The 16689-nt window shown below is 46.4% G+C and overlaps 1 protein-coding gene across 1 annotated transcript in view; it reads right to left on the bottom strand.

The window, feature by feature from the left end:
* MKLN1 (muskelin 1, intracellular mediator containing kelch motifs) overlaps window positions 1-16689 on the bottom strand; it is a gene marked incomplete at its 5' end in the record, with an annotated part of 82673 nt that overhangs the window by 50010 nt on the left and 15974 nt on the right. Inside the window, 3 exons of the mRNA XM_010134253.1 lie at window positions 4899-4964; window positions 5800-5877; window positions 13783-13975. Coding sequence (XP_010132555.1) covers window positions 4899-4964; window positions 5800-5877; window positions 13783-13975 — 337 coding nt within the window. The remainder of the gene's footprint in view (window positions 1-4898; window positions 4965-5799; window positions 5878-13782; window positions 13976-16689) is intronic.

Raw genomic sequence — 16689 nt, 5'->3', positions numbered from 1 at the left:
CTAACACAACTCCATGGGAGGCTGGCCTTCATCACCACAAGGACACATGATTTCATGGGTGAAAAGCTGGACATGAGACAGCAATGTGCGCTCACAGCCCAGAAGCCAACCATATCCTGGGCTCATCTCCGGGAGCATCGGCAGCAGCTTAAGGGAGGGGACCCTGCCCCTCTGACCCGCTCTGCTCTGGGGAGACCCCTTGCAGGGCTGGGGCCAGCTCGGGGCTCCTCAGCCCAGCAGAGACAGGGAGCTGCTGGAGCGGGGCCACAGGAGCCCCAGCAATGCCCCCAGGGTGGAACCTTCTGCTGGGAGGAGAGGGCAGAGAGCTGGGGGGGTTCAGGCTGCAGCAGAGGAGGCTGCGGGGAGCCCTGAGTGCAGCCTGTCAGTGCTGCAAGGGGCTGTGCGAGAGCTGGGGAGGGGCTGTTGAGCAGGAGCTGTGGGGACAGGACAAGGGTGAGGGGTTTAAACTGAAAGGGAGGGATTCAGGCTATAGAGAAGGAATAATTATTTACAGAGTGGTGAGCCACTGGCCCAGGTTGCCCAGAGAGGTGGTACAAGCCCCATCCCTGGCACCATCCCAGGTCAGGTTGTCCCTTGGGACTCTGAGCAATCTGCTCTGGGTGCAGATGTCCCTGCTCACTGCAGGGGGCTGGAACTAGATGACATTTAGAGTCATCTGTGTTTCTATTCTATCCTCACTCCCTCTTGGTAGAAGGTTGAACCAGGTGCTGTATGACACTGCTGATGCACATTTAGCTCTCCACCACCTTGCAAATCTTCATTCCGTGCACTCAGTCCCCAGCCCACGCCATTGCACAGCTGTCACAGCCCAGGTTCAGGACTCCGCATTTGTCTTCGCTGAACCTCACAAGGTTCTCTGTGTCATCCCATCAGGGTCCCTTTGACTCGTAGCACCATTCTCTAGTTCATCAGCCACTGCCCTCCCAATTTGCTACTGCCCCAAACTTGCTGACAGTGTATCTGAGAATCAGTGTCCCTAGAACTCAGAAGGACTTGTCTCAGAGTTAAAAAAAAAATACAGACATAAGGTATCTCAAAAGCCTTCTACAAAAGCACATGACTTCCCTGTGTAGTGACCACAGACTGAGTTACGTGCAAGCAGCATTGTCCCCTTTGTCAGGAGCACTTCGAGCACAATCATGAAGCCAGACCTTAGTTTTCTCAAAGTTTCACACCACCCAGCTTCTGAATCACACTCTGGGGTAGATGGTGGCTGGGAGTATGTTTTTTTCAGGCCAGGCTGGTCTGGGTAAGCTCACAGTCATCTCAAATGCTAGAGCACCATGAAGTTGAGTAACCTCCAGGATTCAGCAGCTGTTTGAGTTTCAGAGCTCAGAAGCCATCTGTGTTTTGCTTCAGAGATCTCTTCATCTTGTACACATGTCCTGTCTTTAAATATCTTAAGGATAGCAGCGTCTTCCTTGGGCAAAACAGCATCCTTCATGTCTGCTGCTCTCACTTCATCTCTTTCATCTTCATGTGTTGCTTTTGAACCAGCTCCATCATTCCAACCGCGCAGCCCCCACATACTCTATGGGCACGCTGCGCCCTCCGCTCTGGATCCCCCACTGTTCCCAACCTATAGATTTGTCCTCACTTATCTAACAGAATGAAGTAAGCAGAATTCCTTCTTATGAAAGGAAAAACAAAATAAGGTACAACCACAATTACAGAGTAGTTTCACTTCAGTGAGAGAACAGAGGTAATGACATCAATAAAGACCATTTCACTAATATTTTCCTTCAGAAAATCTTTCATTTGTGAAGAGAAGTGCAGACAAAAAAATAGCCTGGTTGCTTAGCTATTATTTCTAAAACTGGCTCACAGGACTTCAGAAGGCTTTGTCTAAATGAAATAAAAGATGAATGTTTAAAGAAGCAGGACAGATCACAGAAAATTCTTTCTTCATAGAATAATTTCCACACAGTCTACAATTCTGTTACCAAAATAAATGATATGGCTTTAAGGACTACACTGTCATCATTCACATAAAATTGTGTCTGCCCTATAAGAGCCGAGGAGACCAACTCCACCTTAACTATGGAGCTATAAACAGAATCTCCAAAACACAGTACGCATATTCCTCCAAGTACCAACTTTATTCCTTAGAACTTGAATTTGGCATCCACTTACCAGTTTCCGCTTTCTACCAGAATAAGCACTGATAGCTGCATGATAAAAAGGCTGGAGAGGGCAAAATCAATCATAGAATCATGGAATGGTTTGGGTTGGAAGGGACCTTGAAGTCCATGTAGTTTCAGACCCCTGCCATGGGCAGAGACACTTTCCACTAGAGCAGCTTGCTCAGCGCCTTGTCCAGCTTGGCATTCAACACTTCCAGGGATGGGGCATCCACAGCCTCCCTGGGCAACCCGGGCCAGCGCCTCACCACCCTCACAGTGAAGAATCAAAGTTATAAATAATCAAATTATGCTAATCAAAGTACTTGGGCTGTGACTACCCAAGTACTTCCTCTTCCCTGTAGAAAAGGGCTGAGAAATCTCAAGTTTCCCAGTGGAGAACTACGTAGCACATACACCTTGCAGGACAAAGCAGAAATAACGTCCGCCTTCCGTTCCCAGAAACACCCAACAGCAGTTTCCAACTGTAACCAGGAATGTCTCTTAGTAAATGCAAACCAAAACCAACTTCCTCGTTCTGCCATCCAGAGTCATTCCAGTCCCAGTGTTAATATTGGGAGAACCAGTAACTCATTATTTTTTCATTTATCTATAGGAAGATACTAGGCCTCTTTCTCTGTTCTGTATCCCAAAATTCCTACATTTTCATTTCAATCTGCTTCAAGAATTTTTCAAAGCAGAAAGAACTATAACAGCTGTGGCAGGTATTAAAAGCATCAGCATCAGATGGAGATGAGCTATAGCACAAGTTACTGGCTGCCAGCAGAGATACCAGAATGGCTTCTTCAGATGCTTTCCTAACTGGGAGATAAAACATGCCACAAGGCAGTTTAGACCAGGTCAAACTATGTTCTACCTGTGTCCTAACAGGAGCATCCAGCAGGCTTGGTACCATCACAAAACTTCTTCAAAATAAACAGGTATTTTTGGAGTCAGGAATAACTGGTTAATATTTCCCTGAAGTTAACCAAAAAGCAGAACTATTTGTGGTTCAGTTATAGCTGCAGCAGGTCTGGACATCAGAGACTAAAATCTGCTTCTAACACCTATTAGTGTAACACGGAACTTCGCATGCTGACAAAAGAGGCTGAACTCCCACAGGCTCATTAAACACAACCTGCCCTCAAAAGGAAGACTCCAGCAGCAGCTGGTTTTAAGAAAAAAAAGCACCAAGAACTTCCCCTGGCCTGTTCGTGAGCCAAATTAAACGGCAAAACCTCATAATCTCCAAAATATTTAAGCTTTTACGAGCCTCAGTGGGCCCAGAAGCAAAACTAAGAGCAAATTCCCCAAAATGCCAGAGTGAAACTTTCTGAAGTTGTTGCTCCACCGGACAGAGCTGCAGCAGGAAGCACCAGCGTGGCAGAGGGAGATCCAGTTCTCCCACACTGGGACTCTGCCTCTGGAGGTGCTCTCCGAACAGGTTTTGTGCCAAAAAAAAATATATATATACTGATGCTTTTCACTGCCTTGTTACAGCAGCATGAAAACCAGTTGGAGAGACGGAGCTTATTAGGACTTAGGGAGTGGAAACGAAGACTCCCACTGCCATGAATCCGTCTTTTCAGGGGGTCTAAAGGACCATCGCTCCCAAGCTGACAAACCTCACGTCTCTTCCACGCGCTCGTAGGACAGTCCCTGTCTATTTATCCGTCGAGGCCACTAGGGAGCGTCCACAGCTTCTTTTGAGGGCACACACCAGCCACCCTCCAGCAGCACTTTATTGTACTGCACCTCAAACCTCTTCCACCGAAACTAAAAGTTTGCTTTTGTGTATGAAATGACCCGAGCGCTTCCTCTAGAGCAGTAACTACGCCCTGAGTAAAAGCCAAAGCCTGCAGCTACTGCGGCGTTTTTGCTTGTTCACTATGACTTAGCAAATTACTCTTGAAGATACCGTCCTGTCACGTGCTTCAGGCCCGTCCATATGACCACAACAGACACGGCCACGGCGATTTTTTGCCAACTTCCTCAATGCCACCTCTCTGCTACTCACCCCCTGATCTTGTCTCTCCTCTCCTAAGAATAATTCTTATATTAATGACATACTCAGCAGAGATGCAGGCAGATGCCACCCTTATTTCTGTAAGGAATGACCTACCACAGAAATCTGAATAAATAAAAGACAAAGGCATAGAAAATTATGGAGAATAATCACCACAATTTTTTACACGTTATTTACACCCTTCCCTCCCTCCTTTTCTCTGTGGGATCTTTGAAACAGAGGCTGAACCATTCTTTAAACTGCTGTTAAAAAATGTCTAATAAATTACATTTAACAGGAGTTTCTTGCATGCTGTGGAAATTAGAAACTGCTCCAACCAAAACACAAAGAGGGTTTCAACACATCAGCTCTATGGCTCGAGCACTACTCCAAAGCCCACATCATACAACAGATAAAGGAAATTATCATCCCTAATTTCTCCTCTCTTGTTTAAGCTCCTGCTCAAAGAGGGTAGGAGGGACAAAAAAGTAAAACACAATTATTCTCCGTTTCTTAGTTCAGACAAGACAATAACTAAGGTGTAACAGAACCACCAGGGAGGAGGAGGGTGGGAAAGGCAGCTGGAGTCTAGTTCCAGAGAGGAAGTGGAGTATTTAATCCAACTGCTAGAAAGAGCAATTTTTTCCTTAAAGCCTGAGGTTAAGACAGACTCTGAAGAAAAACACGTTTGCATATTTATCTGGAAACTTTCTGATTAATTAAGTTAGTGAAGAACGTTAACAACTACTCACCTGTCTGAACATCTATAACCATCTGATGGCCACCTCTCATCCCCGGTCGGCTGTCCTCCCCATCGCCTTCAAAAAGAGAGGGAGGGGAGAGGTTTCCATTATAAGATTTTTAAAGCAAAGAAAAGCACAACTTCACGTATGACCTAAGATACTACACTGAACCAGAGCATATAAGGGAATTCCAGCTATCCAACTGAAGCAGCTTCTCAATCCCTTTAGTGATCTTAAGCACTCAGGACAGATGTCATCTACAGGAAACACGTGAGAATGATCACCTGCATTGTGCTGGACGAGAAATCTGCTTGGGTTCATGGATAACCCTTCCCAAGAGGTTCAGCTACGGTGCTCCACGTCTGGCGACCGTCACTTGAATCGTACACTTCGACCCAACAAACCCTACGCTGTCACGTATGACAGCGAGTATCGCACTCTGAAGCCGAGGCTGCCACTACGAGTCTCCTCTCAAAGTATTAATCAATGGAAAAAAGATGCTGCAGTTTCCACTGACTGTATGACAGACCAAGACTTCAAAAGATGCACCTCAAATTTTAAATACTCTGTTAGAATCACGTATTTACTTATCACTCTTTGCTGTACGTTTGATTCCACGTGTTAAACCCAGTCGTACAGGTAACTGCTCTCATGCTTAACCTCTATTCTCAGATTTGGTTCTGAACTGATTAACTACTCCTGACGCCACAGCTAGCGGCCCTTCCTCAACCAGAAACCAGGCTGCATTTCGCTGACTTTGCCGAAAAACACAGTTTTTTCACAGATGAAACCATTCCCTAGAACAACTGGCCTCGAGGAGGCTTTCTTGCATCAAGTTCTTGCTCAATATCCTCAAAGGAACAAGGCAGAACTGGCAGTACATGTGTTTTGTCTTAAGCAATGCCCTTACCTTTGGTGCTTTTGGGGATGATCTGGCCCCAGCGAGGTTTGTATTCTTGTTGACTGATATACTGATTGAATAAGCCATCTGCAAAACAAAAATATTGCTGTCTGAAACACATGTATACTTCCATTATAGCAAAACCTCTTTTAATGCAGGTTCCCGACTCAATCCAGTACGCTACTCCAAAGCCTCCGTTTTAAATAAATTCTCTCTATATGTCAGTTAGTTTGGGAAATTTGTTAAAAAACTAAATGTGTACGTAAAAAATACTCGCTACTGGATCAAGAGTTGCCCAGTCTGCCTGCCACGGCATGCCAATGGTCTGTAAGCCTCCAGTGTGCTGTATTTAATTAGGAATGGAATCCCTCCCCCTTATTCAAGCAAAAGGAAAGTCGCCAGCGCATGTAAAACTCAACCATTTTAGTACGTGTTAAGCTAAGACTAGGTCAGGGAAGAAAAGCAGATTAAATGTCATGATACAGGACAACTGAGCACCAGATGAAAACCAGAATAATAGTTTACATTCCCTTCAGAGAGGGAAGAAGAGAAACAGAAGACACATGAGGTCACTGGCCAGACTCGCCAACTGCAGCACTTCTGTAAGCTGCATTAACTGGAGTTATCTCCAGTTATCTCCAGCACTCCGTCCAAGCTACCCTTATGCCTCCTCCTCTCTGCACCTACTAAACTCCATCTCTTCAGGGCTGAGAGGTCAGCTTCTGATTACATGTTATCGGTCTATCGCATAAAAAAGGAGCTTCCTACCACCCAAAGCTCCCACTCTCTGGGACCACTCTTGGGTTTGGGAAGGGCTTAGCAAGCGTCTGGGGAACATGTTGCTATTGTTCTTCAAACCTCTCCTCTAAAAAAATCTCCCTCACCTTCTGCAGGCACAACTAACTGTTAGACCACTCTTGGCCGGCCTCTTGACCACTCCTTACCTGGCTACAGCCCACCCATCACTCCACCACCTCAAGACACCACCTCTTCATGACAAGCCTTTCTTCAGTGTTTATGCAAAAAAAAAAAAAGGGGGGGGGGGAGTTCAGACACCCAGTTCACACCACTGGTACAGAGAAACTACCACACTGAAACAGTACATGACACACACACACACACACACACACTGCTCAGGGGGCCCTTCATCACCTAACACCCACCAGCGATGCTCTTTGGTAGAACAATATCCAGCAAACTTGCTCAGGAGCCAGTTTTACATTCCCCAGCAGAGAAAGGAAAAATGAAATTACTAAGTTGTATCTAAAACTTTTGGTTATAGAATCACAGAACGGTTTGGGTTGAAGGGAACTTCAAAGGTCCCTCCCAACCCCCTGCAGGGAGCAGGGACATGTGCAACCGCAGCAAGTTGCTCAGAACCCCAAGGGCCAACCTGACCTGGAAGGGTGCCAGGGATGGGGCTTCTACCGCTTCTCTGGGCAACCTGGGCCAGGGTCTTATCACCCTCAGCATCAACAATTTCTTCCTTCTCTCTAGCCTGAATCTCCCCTTTTTTAGTTTAAACCATCACCCCTTGTCCCGTCCCAACAGCCTCTACTATAGAGTCTGTACCCAGCTTTCTGACAGGCCCCTTTAAGTACTGAACCACGGCAATAAGGTCTCCCTGGAGACCTTATAGTTCTCCTGACCCCACTAATTGTGGCTTTGAGGTAAGAATTTAAAAGATTAGGAATGCCTCCATTTATTTATAGAAAATCTCTTGGTAGGCTTACAGGAAAAAAAAATATCCTTCCTGCACACATCCCTGTTTATTTAGAAAAAGGTAAAAACCTTTGTTGATCGTGACACAAGGCTCAGAGAACACCATAAAACCTTTCCTGGAATCCTGTAGTTTGTCGTGCCTGAAATCCAAGTTTTAATTAAAACCCAAGTCAGCGAGTGCTTCCTGGGAGAAGATGAATACTCTATTTAGAGACCACCTCGCAGATAACTAATGGCACTCGTCAGCTCCTGAAAGGTGATGAATTTGATCTTAAAATCCCAGACTGCTTCCAGCTCCCACAAACTCAGCTCTGCAAGGTTTTCAGGTTAAACGTTCTGCGAAAGCAGGGCAGATGTTATTTCCACCTTTGTTAGAGACAAAGCGCTCTCCTAGCATAAGGTAATTGAGGGAAGTTTGCTCAACGTTCTGTAGACAAGTGGTTTAATTTGATTTTTCCCACCTCCCTCTTCTTCTTGAGCATTTATGAAGTTGGGACATGACAGGAGAGGCTTTAAGCTGGAGATTTCATGAATTCTGATTCAGAGAAGCCAAATTCCAACAGAACAAACACACAGGCTGTGAAGAACCTCGTACTGACTCCGGCAGATTTTTCTAGCCACAAACCTAGACTGAATTGCAGCCTTTTGGATATCATCAGCGCGTTCGGTCTGCAGGACAGGCTCAAAACCCTATTTATCCCTATGGCAGCCAATAGATAATTGGACATGAATAGCTCAAGAGGATGAATTACACCACATACCATCTGAGAGGGTGATTTAACCTCTCTCCCATGCTCAACGCCCACAGGCTGCACTTGTCAAGATATGACACTTCTCCCCTACTGTGCCTTCAGCCTCTTTTAATAATGCTTCTTGTCTTCCATGGGACACTGGTTTGGAAATACTCCAGCTTGCTTCCCAGAAATGTTTCTTTCTGCTGGGAGCAGTTCCATGTTCATTCTCCTTGAGCCGCAAACCAGCGGCAGCTTGTTTTGGAATCTGAATCACCACCTGCCTGACACCACCAGGGAAAAAACAGAGGATTTCTAGGCAGATTCTGTATCTGATGCCGGACCTGTTCAGCATGGTCCTTATGTCTCTGGCCAGGATGGCACTGGTGACCCAAAGATCTCCAAAGCTTCTATGAGGCACCAAAGACCAGATCTAGACCTGCTCAGGTTTGTCAGCTGTTTCCTATGAATCAGTAGTTTAAAATAAATTTCAAGCCTCCTGTAGAAAAAAAAGCATTAAGTGCGAGTTTTTAAGGGAAGTTTTTCCTTCGCTCCGGAGGCCTCTCATTTCAATGTCCGTGTTTACTCTCTAAAATTACGGCCAAACCCAGCACTTTTATTTTGTACCATTTTCAAGCCCTTCGCAGCAAGCTGTGACGCATTTTGGATGTAACAACATCAAGTTCACAGTGGTTAAGGCTCAGTAAATTCTACCTCCCTGATAACCAAAGCCTTTATTTTGTCAGTCAGTTGCAGGTCACCTAGAAAGGATTAGGACAAACATTGCGGATGAAAATATTTAACTTGCTGAAGCCCATCAGGAACAAGTAAAAGTTGTATTAAGTTTCTTTTTAGACAACCCAGGTCTCAGCTGGATTATTAAGATCTATTCACCTCACTCCACTGGCTGAAAAAAACTTCAGAGCAGCATTTAGCCCATAAATTCTGAGCGTTGGGGGTTGTTTTGCTTCAGATTTTTCTTGACCCAAGGAAAATACCCAAAACATCTAAACAGACTGAGGTTTTTGTAATCATAAAAATCCTTTTAAAAAGCTGAAGCAGAAAACAAAGATGACACCAGATAAAAATCCAGCCATTACTCGGCAATTTCCTCAAGATGCGAGAGCAACAAGAAAACACATCAATTTTTTTCCGTCCTCAAAGCTGTGATATTCTCTTTCATTTTCTTAACAGAAATGAAACCAGGTTTGCTCTCAAATCCCTACAAGCTACGCCTCTTCTACACAAACGCTACCAACAACCGAAAGGGCTGTCCAGGCGTGTGGCAGGCTGCCCAGGGCAGTGGTGGAGCCCCCATCCCTGGAGGGGTTTCCCAGCCGTGTGGAGGTGCTGCTGAGGGACAGGGGGCAGGGGGCACCTGGCAGTGCTGGGGGAACTGGTTGGCTGGTGAGCTTAACGGTCTTTCCAACCTAACCCCCTCTGATTCTCTGTACTTACCATAGGCTTTGGATCCCTAGCAAGCCACTCTCCTCCATACAGCCCAGGACTACAGAGCACGAAGCCAGTGTCCGTGCTTTCTCCAAACCACATTTGATGGTAACACTCCAGTAGACGTGTCTGCCTAGAGCTTCCAGGAGAGCACAACTGTTCCTGTGCATCCCAAGTTTTGCGAGGCATTCGAGCCTGCAAGCCGTGCATCATGACAACTTGTTTGTGGTACGGGCCCAGCTTGTCAAGAGATAAACACCTATCACACACTGACACGAGAACTGCCAGCAGGAACACCTCGGTCCCCAGAATACTAATACAGAACCACCTTCGATCCATTTCAAGCAGCTTTCTACATCTGCAGTAGCTGCAAACAGTTCAGTAATACACACTCCACACACCCTCTGTAAGAATATTAAGCAGATTTTTTTCCTTCAACAATATAGGTTGTCTGAAAGCTACAGGACTGAATCCAAACGCAAAGAGTTTGAACCAAGCCTGTGAACCAGCTGAGATTTAGGGAACCTTTTATTTTTGAGAGGCAGTCAGGCAGCTGCCAGAGTTTCCATTTGCCCGTTTTCTAAGCGTAACGCATAAGTCAAAAGAATCTGCGGGAAAAGCGTGGCTGCCTGCCACCGAGCTCTCCGAGGAAATCATCTGGTGACACGAGGTGGAAGGCAGCACTCATTGCGAGTGCTGCAAAAGAACAAGAGTCAGCTCTGCTAGCGCTAACTCTTGACCACCTACTCTTTTTCTACATGACTAAGCCTACGGGAACAGCCTGCGCGAGGTGCACGGCGTTTCACTTGGCAGTACCCACCGCCGCAAGAATTAGCCTCTACTGAAGGCATTTTCGGCTGAATTGAGCGCGTGGTATCACTGTCAACCTCACTGCGCTTCTCTCTGCTCCTTTAAGGCAATGAACTCTCCGAGCAGCAAGAGGTCAGAAGTTCACATATTCATATCCAGTCTGTTAGAGAACAGTTTGCTCTTTGAACGATTTCAGGGATAATTTAAGGACCTGGACGTCTCAATTAACTCCACACTTCAGCTACACTACATGGACCATACAGAGGGCTACAGTTCATCTGCTTTTATTTGGCAGAACAACACAGAGGGGAGTCCAGTCGTAAGAACACCCACACCTTACAGACTAAAGCAGCAAGCTGCGGAGATTTCACAACAAAGCTGCTGAGAGATCAAATGGTAAAATGCCGGGTGCTAACGAGCCTCTTTCCAACAGAGGAGCTTGAGATAGATGCTGAGCTGAGTAAGGACAGGTAACTGTGGAGGAGCACAGCGAGGAGATGGCAGCAAGGTACTGAAGGCTGAAAACATCTATTCCCATCCTACCACGGAGGAAGATCCAGCTGTTAAACACCAGCTACATTCAACACCGTAACTCAGCTGTCATGGTGTGCAACTCCGGACAAACCATTCCAGCTGCAGTATCAGGGGCTTTGTGGCTACCAGAAGAGCTTTGTCCTGCTCTCTCCCCCATCGTAGCTCGATCGGCTCCCTGACCTGGTTTGACATGTGACAGCATGAGCACCAGTGCCAGCAAGTGAGGGGCCAGGGGACACACTGTCCTGAGGAAAGGCAGGGTTGACCCAGTTAGTAAAAAACACACAGTTGTTGACAGCTTAAAGCAAATATGGGATACAGCCTCAGCATCTCGGGACAGATACCGCTTCCTCCGAAGGGTGCTGGGAGGCGACAGAGCTTTAAATGGGTACAAAAGCTGAAGGCAGCATGAAGAATTGCAGAAGGATGGGGGAAGGAAGGTTAATGTATTCAAAGACAAGCGAAATCATTAAGGATGAGCCACGGAGCAATGGGAGACGCGTACACTGACATTTAACTCCAGTTAGCCAGGTTCAACAGAAGCAAAACAAACATCCCCATGCACATCACACTGTCCCTCAGAAGCAGAGACAAGACTTAATGATGCCACTCTAAGACTCTCCTGCTATGTTACCCACAGTCTGTCACTAGAACTACTTGCTGGAACAAAAAAACAAAGGACTGATAAAACAAGCTGCAGCGTATTTCTCTAGTTTAAGTGGTGCCGAGTTCCTTGGCCCCCAAAAAGGGACATGATTCCAAGAGCCAGGGATGCAGGACTATTCACGGCAAATCCAACTAGAACCAAGTGTCCATTTGTCAGACGGCACCGTACAAGAGCTACAGTTTTCTACCAGGCCAGTCCTTCGCCAGTACTTCCACACCTGGCCAAGCCAAGCACTGCAGACAGTGACCCCGCTCTCAACATAGGAGGGGAAACAGAAACACCACCTCAGCACAAGTCCCAGGGAAATACTGCTGGATAGAATAAACACAGCACATTAAACATTAAGTAGTGAAAGAAATTAACAAGTAACAGCTCAAAAAATGAGGCCACACATTCAACTTCATTAGTGCCCAAGGGAAGAAAAAAAAGTCCATTTTGGACAGAACTTATCCAGCAATTCTAGTGAAATTCCATTCAAGAAAGAGTTTCTCCTATAGCTGCAATGACTTGGGAAGAGAACAAGCTCCAGGCACTGACAAGATTAAGCCAGAGCCAAGGCAGCAGACAGATGTGTTGATGAAATCATCACCATCAGCATACAGTGGGTCCTCTGGCTCCCAGCAGGTTCTGCCTTATACTGGTGGGCTCATCAGCTCCCTCCAGGCACCCCTGCAAAGACAGTTAACAGCCAGCCACAGCTCCCTGCTGCTTTTTCATCCTGCAACCCTCCCTCGCCCTTACGATTCCGGAGGAAGCTGCCAGCTGCGAAGTGCCCCTGCATTGCAGGACGCTGCTCACGCTCCCGTCCCAGCCAACACCAATACGGTGTCTCAGGAGGGCGAGGAGGAACGCTGACAATTCTCGGTCTCAGAGCCTGTAGCTGCTCGGAGAGCTCAGCGCAGGGCAGAGCTCAGCTGTTTTATCTCTACAGTTGAGAAACTTGAGCCAAACACCACAGAAAGCGGTTTACTGCAGTTTCACGCCCTGTTGTAATAACCTCCCTAACAGTGCGCTTAGTTGAACAGCTTATTCACAAAAAGATGGTGGTGTTTCATGGAAGACAAACCTGGATTTTAAAGCTATGATTTCTATCTTAGCCTGAGAACCACTTCCACTTTCAGTGGCACAAACCACAGCCATGGAGCCAAGCAGGTACACCTGCACCTAGCCCAAAGACATTACAAAATCAGAATGAGAAAAAACCTCTCTGGTGCCAGACACCCATGAAATTGGTCCACTAAGCCCCTAGAACTCTTGACATCAGACACGAGGTTCTTTTCTTAGGCCAGCACAAGTTTCCCCATAAAAAGTGAGTGCGCATAGTCACAAAGCATGACACCCACAGACAAGAGCACCTCTGTTTTATCAGACTGTGACCCAAAACCCCTGCACAGGTCTTGGCAGACACTCTGGTGCAATAGCCCGACTCTTTTTGTATCCCCCTTCTACCACACCTCCCCCATTTCAGGTGTTGAGAGATGTTTGCACGCAGTGTTCTAAGCTGAAAGTTTCCAAGTAAAAAAATTAATTGTAGTTACAATGAAATCCGCTGCCAATGACCTGCTCCGCAAGGAAAAACAAGCTCTGCCTGCAGCAACCGTGACTTCGGCACCACTCTCCAAGGACTGTTTTGCCCATAAGCGGACAGCATCCTCATTCAAACAGAACCCAAAACCTCTGCCGAAACCCCAGCTAGGTGGTAAGCTCTAACCGCTACTGAGAACAAGCTTAATGCTTCCCTGCTCACCACCCCAGAACTTTTCTGATAGTTAAGCCCCCCCTTCAGCTTGCCAGCCACTTACACAAAGAACTTATCTTGACCCACTCAAGTGTGCCACGTTGTCATCTCTGGGGAAGAGAGACTCCAAACGGAGCAGAGATAAGCAATTTCACAACTGAATTTTCAGCCATTATCACAGACATACTCAACAAGTCCAAGAGCTGACAGCACCCCCCACTCGATATGAAACAGCACGTGGCCTAGGCAGTTCTCCCATACTTTGAGTACATTAACATGCAAAGCAGTAACATTTCAACACCCTTCTAAACTAATACACCAGCCCCCTCCGATTCTCTTACCATTCACAGCTTTTTCTATCAGTTCCTCACACGCATCGAAGTCTCCCTTCAATACCAGCTTGTCGTGCAGGTCTGTCAACATAGGGTGCTCCAGAGCAATCTTGGTTTTCTTCTGCAGCGACTCAAAAGCTTCAGTGTAGTTGTGTTGACGGAAATGCTTTAGGCAAAGGCGAATGGCTTCCTGTTCACGGTACTACTGGAACACAAGAAAACCTATGAGACATGTAGATTTTTCTTTTGCCTGCGCTGCTGGGAACTACCTGTGAACCTGCCTGGAGAGAGAAGCAGGATCTTACACGCGCTGCACGTAGATTTGCTCAGGAGCTTGCAGAAGCTCCTGAAAAGACAAAGTGAAAGACTGAAAGCTTTCAGTGAAGCTCCTGAAAAGAAAGTGAAAGACAAACTGCAGGCATTTCCTTTCCAGCGGTATAGAAACAATACAAGTTGGTATCATCCTATTTAACAAGCACCCAAGAAGAGAGTGCACAGTGTCCCAGATCTCTGGAGCAACCATTATTTCCCCCCCATCTGCTTGGCCCGGCTGTTCGAGGCCTTCACCAAGCTCAGAGCAGGAAAAAGCCTTCGCTATCAGCGTTACATAATTTGATTGTGTGACTCTTACATAACAAAATAATTTAGAGGAGTAAGTAGGTCACAGCTTTGAGAAGCAGAAGGAAAAAAAAAAACCACCAGGAGAACAGGAGTACTCGCAGTGCCCACTGCTGCTGCGTGGGAAAGGGAAGGGGTGGGACAGGCCAGAGAGCCCAGCACTGGGTCAAACATCTGGGCACAGAAACGTGAGGGGATAGTAAACTCTGTGTAAGAGCTACGGTTTGCGCTGTTAGCCTGCCACATCATCACTGCGTTTCCAAAGCTGCTCACAGTACGCGTAAGTAACCGAGGTTTAGGTTGATAAGTAGTAGAGCCACTTTTATAGACTCTTCAAACCTGAATTCTAAGGCATTGAAGAAAAAAAAAAATAATCTCAATTCCCACCTTGAACAGGCATCTACTGCGGTAAAAGCAAACGTAGCTTTGAGCATCTGGAAGACTGACCAAATCTCAGACAATTTTGCTCCTAAATGGACACCACTGCTGAAAGTGAAGTTTATGGTATTTAAATGAATAGACTCTTCTGAAAACACAGATCTAACAGATATTCAACAGAAATTAGTGGTCTCGAAATAATGGCTTTACAGCAAGAATCTCAAACTGAAGCAGCTAAAAAGAAACACGGCCGTGTGTTGTATTTTTAGTTCTTAATCCATCAGTATTTCACAGCTGCAAATAGCCAGGACTACGCATTTTTAGAACATCAGTTCCCAGCCCACATGAAAAAGGCCAAGGACACGTACCGATAAGAATGCCAGCCTGTGGCGAAGGAATCCTACAGCTAAAACAAGAGTTTTACAGCACAACTGGGAAAAAACCAACTTTTTTTTTTTTTAAGAGATACCTAAGACACTTACATCAGTCAAGGCCAAAACCCTTAGATTCTTTGCGGCTCAAAGGGATGGCAAGCGAAAGGATAGCCGAGACCAGCAAGGAGCAGCTTCTGCACATTCACAGCCTCTAGTTCAGATGTTAGACAAAATTCAGACTCGGCAGATTTCCACCGAGCCTCTCGTGACTGAGAGACCGGGTTTGCAGCACAAGAAATGACTGAGGTGCTGGAGCATGTCCAGAGAAGGGCAAGGAAGCTGGTGAAGGGTCCGGAGAGCGAGTCTCACGAGGAGCAGCTCTGAGGGACCTGTGGGTGTTCAGCCTGGTGGAGGCTCAGGGGAGACCTTCTTGCTCTCTACAAATACCTGAAAGAAGGTTGTAGAGGTGGGGGTTGGTCTCTTCTCCCATATAACAAGTGACAGGACAAGAGGAAATGGCCTCAAGTTGTGACAGGGGAGTTTTAGGTTGGTTATTACGAAAAATTTCTTCACTGAAAGGGTTGTGAAGCATTGGAACAGGCTGCCCAGGGAGGTGGTGGAGTCCCCACCGTGGACTCAGCCACGTGGAGGTGCTGCTGAGGGACATGGTTTAGGGCCCCTGGCAGCGCAGCGTGAACGGTGGGACTCGATGATCTTCAAGGTCTCTACCAAGCAGATGATTCTGTGACTGCTGGATGCAGGCTGGCCACTCAATGCAATATAAAAGCTTACAGATCAGTGACACCACAGTAGTACTGCAGAAGTTAAATGTAAAAACTGTGGGGTTTACTGCAAAAAGGTGTATAAAAAGTACTTAAAAGGCTCTTTTCTAGATGCTGTCATACAGGTTTAAAGAGATGACAACCCAAATAATAGCTTTGATCTGAAGCTGTAAATAATTCCTATGGTTAAAAACATAACGAAAGCGTGAAACTACGGTATTAACTCCGACAAATACAATAGTGAAATTTAAAGTATTTCAGTGTTCGTTATCAAAACCAAAAGCAACAGCCATTGGTAAACTGTTGCTGCTTTTTCTTCGTTGCTGAAGTTTGTCCACAGGCTGAACCAGCCAGCGAGGAGCAAGCAGCAGTGAGGGAACTGCAGAGCGAGTTTCCTTCTTGGAGTCCTTATCTGTCACCCCCAACCCCACTCCCCTCAGGAAAGGGAGGTTTTGTTAAGAACACTCAACAAAAATGATGGGCAGCTTTCTGAAGAGCCGCGTTCTCATCTGATGTCTCAGGCAGTAAAGAATTATTAGATTTCAAAGCCTTTGAGACTTCCAAGAACACGCATGGAAATGTTCACATCGCCTCAGAGAAACAGGTCAGCCTTTCTGCCTTCCCCCAAATGTGGGTCAACGCAAACCCTCCTACGCGGATCCAGCAACAGTGGCCTCTCAGGACCGTGAGAGAGGAGAACATCAGCAAGACACACACTCATCACCAAAAACTTGGCTGCTGATCCTAGTAGAGCCCAAGCAATC

This window comes from Buceros rhinoceros, unplaced genomic scaffold (assembly GCF_000710305.1).
Source record: "Buceros rhinoceros silvestris isolate BGI_N320 unplaced genomic scaffold, ASM71030v1 scaffold12444, whole genome shotgun sequence".
In the NCBI taxonomy this organism is placed as follows: Eukaryota; Metazoa; Chordata; class Aves; order Bucerotiformes; family Bucerotidae; genus Buceros; species Buceros rhinoceros.
The sequence above is the reverse complement of the archived record's forward strand: the minus strand, read 5'-3'. Positions and strand labels throughout refer to the sequence as shown.